We start from the raw sequence: 8,832 nt of genomic DNA on the forward strand, positions 1-8,832 counted from the left end.
ATGGGATAAAAGCAACGTTGTAGTCCACTTCCGCCTGTCATGCCCAACGTCACAAAACAGGGCGTTAGATCTGTAACGCCCTCTCCTTTCTAGCGCAATAAAAAAAATCTGCAGTTTTAAAAAAGTCAAAACGTTTCAGATCGCAATCTGTGTCAAACTCGTGGCCTACCCGCGAAAGCTTTCCGAGAATTCTTAACATAAGACAGAAAATAATAGCCAAGCCCAAGGACAACTTTGTAACATCATAGATTACTGTATTAGGTTTGCCACACAACACTGATTGCTGGGAAAAACATGCGTAACGACCTCACACCTTAGTCCCACTCATTCTGTAAACGAAGCGCAGCTCATCTTGACTGGCGAGGTCATGGCTGCCCATGTTTTTTAAAAGTAGAAGAGTGCAAATGCAACTTCTAGCAGCATTAAAAACACAGAATGCCCCCTGGAACGATAATTAATTGTTACTCTTGGACTTGTATGCATTTTTCATGTCTGGCTGTTGATGTTTCATTTAAAATAAATGCCATAAAATCTGTTTTGGTTTACAAACTGGGCAAGCTGTTTTGCAATCGTCACACGGCAGGTCAATGCACCAATTTACTCTTGCAATTTTACATTTCCGTGGCTTCATGCTGCAAACCAACTCCTCTGCTGACAACAAAGTTTGGCACCATATGAATGCAAAAGGGACGCTAAAAATTATGCAGCTGCTGGGGCTATCGTCAAATTAGGACTACAAGCAATCACTCAACAGAAGAACCAACACTCGCCATTCACAAATTGTTTTTAATTCTTCTTTTGAGGATTACATGATATGTATGACCACCATTTTACATTTAAAGCGGGAACTCCACAACATAAACGGCAAGAGCAACGTGGCGACTGTTCTTTAAACTGGATGCATCACAAAGTGCCCGCTTCATCCAGACTTCACTACTTCAGTGTATTCAAAGATGAGAATAACAGCAACACAGTGGGTATATCTCATTTTGTTTTTTAATTGATCCACCTCTGGTGCAGTAGCGTTACTGATTTTGACGATGAAAACTTTACAATTTCACTGCACTATAATTGAAACTGTCCTAAAGCGTAAAACGTAAAAGTGTTCAGGTTTAATATCATCCACACAAAACTTGGAAGACAAAATAAATATACTGTACTAAAAAATTCTTTCTAGGAAAATATTTAATACATAAAATAGATTGTTCTTTAAGGAAAATGTATTCAAAATGAGTACCAAACAATACCGTATATACGTTTCTTGTTTTTACCCCACGATCGACAATGCACTATTCAGAAATGCAAAAATAAACAGATTATGTAAAGCATAGTGATGGAATGATATACATTAGTAACGCTGACTAAACCGCTACCTTTGTTGCATCCAGTGGAGGGTGACGAAAAGCATCTTTTGCGGCGCTAACACAGCTTTAATCGGAACGCTTGACAGTGAGCATTATGACACTTGAACCTCACACACAATGAGCTCTCCTTCAACTTTTCGATCAGTCTGGAGTTCAGCCAGCATTTCAAGCTGTCCATCCTCCACTGTCTTTCCATCCAGCAACCCTTCTTCCCCTTGTGGCTCCCCAGTCACCCTGTCATCCGCATTTGCCTCCCCATCTAATATGAGCTCCCCTTCCTGGACCACTTGTTCGGTTGCGGGTTGCCAAGTTGCAGTGGCGTCCCCCTCGGCAGTGGTGACTGCGGTGTACTGGTAGAAGTCAGAGTCTGCTTGAAACATGACCAAGGCCTGGGCTGTGTGAATGCGTACATGCTGAGCTAGCGAACTAGCATCCAGGAATTTATCCCCGCATGAATCACAGGCATATAGTATCTGCGTGTTGGGGTCTGGAAACAGAAAGAGGGACGTATGCAAAAAGGAGCCATTATATAATTTCATTCTGTTGAATATTTCTGCGTTTCACTGAATAGGGCCCGACTGATAATCTGGCCGGCTGATTTAAACGGAGGACTTTTAAAATCGGCCAAAACATGCCAATTCCTATGAGAGCGTCGATGATGCTTTTGCCATTTACACAGCCTGTACCGTGGTTGTACTTGATTAGTACAAAAATAGTTATTGTTTTTGATCAAGTCATGTTCAATAAAACATACATGATTAATGTAACTTCATCGGGTTCAATTGTTAATGTTAATGTTAATAATATTCATATTTTTACTTATGCACCAAGATTGAGCAAGTTTCTACTATTTGCAGCATTCTGAGAATGTCTTTCACATGAAAGTAAAACTGGTACTGTGTGAAATCCTAAACTGAATCAAAAATCAATAGTGAATCGTGAATCGAACCAAATCAGGACCTTGTGAATTCAATTGAATTGATTTTGGAAATGTGAATCGACACCTAGCCCTATTGTATGCTGGCACACCAAAACATAGGCAGTGGAATGGAAAGGCTACGCGATGGTTGTTTTAAACACCCTGTGTATAATTCTCTTTGTTTTATGTTTAGTTTGCCAGTCAACCTCAAGTGGGAGAGGCAATAAACAGCTTGGAGACTATTTTTTGAACAATTGTTTACCAAAGTGCTGCTATTGTGAAGTGAGTTGAATTGAGTTCTGCCATCATTCAGCATGTTTTTTTCCAGTCTCACCTGCTTCCTGCACTTTCTCGGCTGCCTTGGTAATTTCTGCTTTCAACGCTTCGGTCGCATCAGCACACACGGATGCATCCACTGGCAATACTGGAAATCAAAGAAACATTGGTTTTCAAGTTCACTGATGATTTTGACATTGCACATTGGATTGAATATGAATGTTTGTCAAAATGAAATGCCCAATAATTGACAAGTGATGAGTCTGTTACACTTGACACTATCTTTGGCTAGTGTGATCCAATGTCATATGATTATTGGAATACCATGGCTTCACTTTGTGTGACAGAAATGAATACAACTACATAAAAGAATGCAAAAGATAACAGTTCACTGCTCAGTCACATGCGTACGCAGTGCACTATCAAACTGTAAAATTAGACTGACTGAGCTCATAGGTTTATAAGCCATATGAGTTGCACATACTGTACTGTCTCCTCTGGTGTGATAGTTGCAGTTATGTGACACAGGAAGAGTTAATTGATAATGTCCAGAAGAAGCAGAAGGTCAGAAAAACAAAGCTCAACTATAGCGGTCGTAATTGTCGTTTTGAGTTATCAAAATAACTCAAAACACAACTATTATTGTCTACTCTGCTGGGTACAAAAGTGAGTACACCCCTGATGTTCCCAAAGTGTGAACATTTTGCATGGCCACCTTTATTTTCCAACATTTCACAGATTTCCACTGGATCTTCTAGGCCATCTTTAAGTTGCATGATTGATTTTTGCAAATCCTCATGGAGTTCTTCTCCATGAAATGCCTTTCTGAGCTTCAAGTGACCAGTAAGCAATAACACGCCTGCTCCTCATTCACACCAGACACCTTGCAGCACTAACAAGTGAAATGCCACTGGGGAGGGAAGCAAACTAAATGGTCCCAGTGTGGACATTTTCCCTTAGAGATGCGCTCACTTTTGTGGGATATTGTATCAAGCCTGACATCTCGATTCTCTGACCTGTGAGCTGAGTAACAGCACTGGCCGCCAGGGCTTCCGTTGCCAGGGTAACAATGTCCTCAGAAACAGTTACAATGTTTATCTCGCCGTCTAAGGTGGATGCCTCAACACATCCGTCAATCTCCTCGTCTGTGCCATTGCCGGCGCCGGGCCGCCGCCGCTTTATGCCAGCCTTGCCGCGGTGGACAGTCTTGATGTGAGAGCGCAGATTGTCTACGCGGTTAAAGCCTCTGCCGCATTTGTCACACAGGAAGGGCTTCTCTCCTAAACAGAAGTCAACAGTTGGGTGAAAAATGCCAAAAATGGAAGCTGGGACCCATGTTACCTGTGTGAACGATGACATGCTTGGAAAGGTCGCCCACATTGACAAATGACTTGTCACACATTTGACAGTGGTGAGGGCGGACGTTGTCGTGGTGGCGAATGTGATTGGCCAGTTGACTGGACTGCACAAACCTACCAAGAAGAGACAAAAAATACAGTACAGTACATCCCTAGAAAAGTCCATCACTGGACACATATCGGGAGCAGGTTGATACCAGCCTTCCTTTCAAGGTATCGGGGTATTCGCGATGGTGGCCAAAACCAGTCACCGGTACCATATGACAGAATATATTTTACTAATTGGGATATACAGGTCTGTCTTTAAAATGATCTGTCATTGCATGTATCAAAAGTGGTAGCGGTATCATTTGCATGGTATCGATACCCATAAATTAAGTACTCGTACTGGTATCGGTCTGAAAAAAATGGAATCGAACATCCCTACCTTTTCCCACAACGATCACAGACGTAGGGTTTCTCTCCTGTGTGCTGGCGGACATGCGCGATGAGGGAGCTGGCCTGGGTGAAGGCTTTGCCACAGGTGGGACACACGCAGGGTTTCTCTCCTGTGAGATAGCAGTGTTGCAGAATGTGTGGGCATTCATTTAAGGCTAAGTACCAGAAATGTTTTGCCGTGCCCTAAATGTCCCCGTCGCACCTGTGTGGATGCGCTCATGCCGCTGCAGAGCTCCAGGATCACTGAACGCTCTTTGGCAGTGGGTACAGACGTATGGTTTCTCACCACTGTGGACCCGGGAATGACGCTTCAGATTTCCTGACAGACAAACGATTAATTGTAATATATAATGTAGATGTTTCAATCAAACCCTTGGATATTTACGGTATGTTGGGTTTGGTCAGCCAAAGGGGAGGGGTGGCCATCAGCAATCTTGGGAAAATATACATTTTCCTGAACGGCCAGTGTATTTCTGGGCCGGTCCCAGACATCACAGCTGACCAACCCACGCAATTTATTTTTAGACTGAGTGGAGTGTGTGACTGCTGTTAAATTAGTCCATGTGGAAAAATGATCTCTGAAAAGAATCTGTGATACAGCAGGCAAACTCAGACATAGCAGGGTAGCACTGTACTGTAGATGCTTTTCTTACCCGAGGTGGTGAATTGTTTGCCGCATTCTCTGCACTTCAGGGGCCCATCCGCGATATGGATTTTTAAGTGCGCCTTCAGATTTCCGGGCTGAAGATACAAGGCCACAAAAGTACTTAGCACACCCATTATTAACTGCCAAGTAACACCTCTGATTGGACAAATCATTTACTGACCAAACAATTTTAATAGCAGTTGAATATGGCGCCAGTATGAAACCATCACCTGATTGAAGCATTTGTCACAGTGCGGGCACTTGTTGCCCTTGTTGGCGTCATGCGTCTCTAAGTGTCGCATCTTGGCGGTGGGGTCCGAGAAAGCCTTGTCGCAGTATTCACAGTGGTACGGCTTCAAACCACTGTGCACCAAGCGGTGGCGCTTCAGATTTCCTGATGTGGTGAAGAGCTTCTCACATTCCTCACAGCTGTAGCGCGCCTCGCCGGTGTGCCGCTTGCGGTGCAGGTTGAGCAGGCTGATCTGACGGTAGCTCTTTCCACAGATTGAGCAACTAAATGGCTTTAGGGGACTGTTGGGGGGGAGGGGGGGGGGGACGGCCACTTGGGAGCTCAGTAGGCTGATATTAAGCCGGAAAACAAAAGAGGTTAAATACGACGTATATCAGACCTGTGTGTTTTCTCATGAGCTTTACAAGCCGCCGCGTCAGAAAAAGCCTTGTTGCAGTCTCGACAGGCGAAGGGTTTCTCCCCCGTGTGAATGCGCATATGCCTCTTGAAATTGCCAGTATGCGTGAATTTCTTCCCACAGTCCTTGAAAGAAGAGCACATCTTATGCTTAGCTTTCGTATGTGGAACATATGTCCAAACTGTATTCTACGGTGCAATATGGGGTCATGGTTAGCCTCCGAGACACCCTAGACTGCTTGCCAGCCACTGGCAGGGCATATAAAGACAGTATATACATTCGCATCTACAAAAATTTAGAGCAGGAGTGGCCAAACTTGTTCTCTGTCATAATATCAGCCCGTACGATTTTTGATGTCGAAAAATAATGGGGGTGGAAACCCCCTCCATGAAACTCTTATGACTACTTCTACTACTTCTAAATTGATTTTACAGAATTTTTTAAGATATGCAAAAACACAAAGGAACTATTTACAACAGCCAAAAAGAAAACAAAAACTTCACAATGGTGACTAAGATAATTGTGAAGAAAAAAAAACATTACCGTACTTTTCCCTCATTGATCTGTCTCCATTTTATTTTATTGCTGCTCGTTTCAATTATTCACTTGGTTCAGATGAACAAAATCTTGTTATTTCTTTGTGAACTCTTGTGTATACTGAAAAAATGACGATAAAGAAGTTTATCTAAAAACAGTGTCCTCCACTTTCGGTGTCAAGGCCGATTTGTGAAGTTATGGGCTATGAGCCACCTCAAAATCCTCAACTTAACACCTTATTACCAAAGATGCATCACAGAAGATTTTCCTAATGTAACTGCATTTTATAAACAATGCATAATTGCTTGATGGAATGGTTTCAATGTGTTTGATATGTTAGAATTGAATAATTTTCAATTAACCCTTGCATCCTTCCATTTTTCTGTATGTGGCCCACCGAGGAAAATATTTGGACAAGCGGTCTCCAATTAAACTAACATGCATATTATTGCAAAAACAGGAGTGCCTGTGTCGTCATTCAACCCTGGGCCCTCACGCCATTGAGCCAGACTTGCTAAACTGTAAACACTCCCCCACCACGCTGCCCACTGCGAACATATCTCACCTCACATTTGTGCGTCACGGAGCTGTAAGGCTTTGACTCGGATCGGCTGCTCATAGCAGCGGAGAGGACTGCTCTCTCAACTGTGTCGTGGCTTGCGTCTCCTTTTGGCGGACTCGTGTCCAATTGTACCTCAGGGGCATTGTCTTCATCAACTTCCTCACAGTCATCTTCCTGGCCTGGCTTTGTCGCATTCTTCTGGGGTTCATTTTTTAGGCCTTCATCATCTGTGTCGTTTCCTTACAGGCCATCAAGAGAGACTGATGAGAGACATGGTAACTCTATTGACAATATTTTTCTTGCTCACAATGTACAGTAATACCAATGGAGATATTTTATGCACTGCATGTCTGCGTGTGTATAATATTTTGGGGGCAGAATTTGGGGGGGGGGGCCTCCTTGCTTGCCACTCCAACCAAACATAAATTTTCAACAGGATGACCCCAGAATGAAAACCCTTAAAACCTCTATTTACTTTGACAAAATATACTCTGTGCATACAGATGACAAGTTAACTTTGACCTGTAACAGGTGAAAAGGCAAGTTTACGAAATTGACAGCTCACCATGTGGGAAGTTTCGTCGAGGTTTCCTAATTCGCCTGCCACGAGAATTGGTAAAAATGGGCGTGGTGACAGATTTGATGGGTGCATCTGGAAATACATAAAACATCAAAGATAAGGTAACACATCACGTGGGGATGTGAATGTTCCTATGTGTTCAAAAACACAAAAGTGATAAAGCTAGCACAGGGGCATGCACATGAGGAGGGGGCAACCACAGCAATTTAAGCACACACACACACACACACACACACACACCGGTATATGTACAGTAAGTTTTCGAATCTTCCTTCCACGCCCCCTTCACTCAACATCAAGGGGTTAATGTTGACAAAAATGGGCCCCAGAATCAGGCACTCGCCCTGGGCATTCACTCTGATTTGCAGGCCACTGAGCTAGTCTTTCCTCATCACTAACTTACGTGGTGTGTAGTCCACATCAGAGGGGTCGTCCTGAAAAGTGGATGTGGCGTCTTTTGCGGCGTAACCATCCTCTTCCTCGTTCTTCACAGACGCTCCCTTTTGTGTCGCACTACTTTTGGTAGGCTGCGCACGAACTGGGCAGCTTTTGGCAGGGTTCAGCTCTGAAACTTCTGTTGTCTGTGCATTCATGGGAGGGTGACTTGTTTGCTCCTGGCCTTCTGTAAGCTCATTGTTCTTATCTTCTGTGGTGGTCGTGGAAGAACTCTGCTCTGCCTGCATTGCTGCTTCAGCCAGGTAACTGTCATCGCCCTCTCTTGGTTGGTCTTCAACTAATTTTTCTCCTTTATTAAAAAAAAAACAAAGAAAAAAGAGAAGAGAAAGTAAAGGAATAAAGCGTTTTTGCAACATTTGCCACTGCTTTTTTTAAACGGGTAGTTAACAACTTTAAGGGGAAAAAAAACACTTTTTGTCACGTTTGTTAAAACTGTCCGTATAAACCTGATAGTAGCATGTTAGTAAAATGGTCTTTGAAATATCTTCGACATTGATTTTTGGCAAACCACAGCACCTGAGAAGAAATAACCAATCATATAGAGAAGGGTGTAACCAACGAGGTGTCAATCATTTGCCGTGCCTTTCAATAGGTTCCAGGAGCTTTTCCTGAAACTACCGCGGAATATCAATCTCCAGCTCGTAATGATACTGATACGTTAAAGACATGGCAGTACTCACTCAAAAAGGCTAAATTTATAAATTTGACATTGGGGCACTTTTAAGTCAAGGTACCCCCAAATGCTATTTCATAATCAGAACAATACAAGTGTTTTCCCCATATGGCCTCCAATCATGATAAAAAGACTGGACTCACCTTCATCAACGTCCATCGTAATATGGGATGGAGCTGGATCGGTCACTGACTGGTACATGGAGCAAGCGTTTACAATCTCTTGCATTTGCAGGAAATTGGCAACAGCCATTACATCCTCAAAGTTGTCAGGAGTCAAACTCAGCTTGGCTGTGTACATGAATTCCAGGACCTGGGACAAACCTGCAGCAATTGAAAGCATTACAAATGACTGTTTTGACAGAAAACGGGGGGGG

The 8,832-nt window shown here is 43.2% G+C and overlaps 1 protein-coding gene across 3 annotated transcripts in view; it reads right to left on the reverse strand.

Moving 5' to 3' along the window:
- Positions 1-766: 766 nt before the first annotated feature.
- Positions 767-8,832, reverse strand: part of zbtb17 (zinc finger and BTB domain containing 17) — a 10,460-nt gene continuing 2,394 nt past the window's right edge. For 2 of the 3 annotated variants that reach the window (XM_019890950.1, XM_019890951.1), the window contains exons 3-15: positions 8,600-8,779; positions 7,731-8,072; positions 7,313-7,399; positions 6,751-6,986; positions 5,631-5,773; positions 5,232-5,532; positions 5,009-5,096; positions 4,558-4,674; positions 4,345-4,465; positions 3,901-4,031; positions 3,576-3,839; positions 2,618-2,707; positions 767-1,851 (exon numbers count right to left, since the gene is read on the reverse strand). In XM_019890950.1, the coding sequence (XP_019746509.1) occupies positions 1,457-1,851; positions 2,618-2,707; positions 3,576-3,839; positions 3,901-4,031; positions 4,345-4,465; positions 4,558-4,674; positions 5,009-5,096; positions 5,232-5,532; positions 5,631-5,773; positions 6,751-6,986; positions 7,313-7,399; positions 7,731-8,072; positions 8,600-8,779 (2,495 nt within the window). In that variant the 3' untranslated portion in view covers positions 767-1,456. The remainder of the gene's footprint in view (positions 1,852-2,617; positions 2,708-3,575; positions 3,840-3,900; positions 4,032-4,344; positions 4,466-4,557; positions 4,675-5,008; positions 5,097-5,231; positions 5,533-5,630; positions 5,774-6,750; positions 6,987-7,312; positions 7,400-7,730; positions 8,073-8,599; positions 8,780-8,832) is intronic. The other variant, XM_019890953.1, reaches the window with a different exon arrangement.

Source organism: Hippocampus comes, unplaced genomic scaffold, assembly GCF_001891065.2.
Source record: "Hippocampus comes isolate QL1 unplaced genomic scaffold, H_comes_QL1_v1.1 scaffold174, whole genome shotgun sequence".
Classification (NCBI taxonomy): Eukaryota; Metazoa; Chordata; class Actinopteri; order Syngnathiformes; family Syngnathidae; genus Hippocampus; species Hippocampus comes.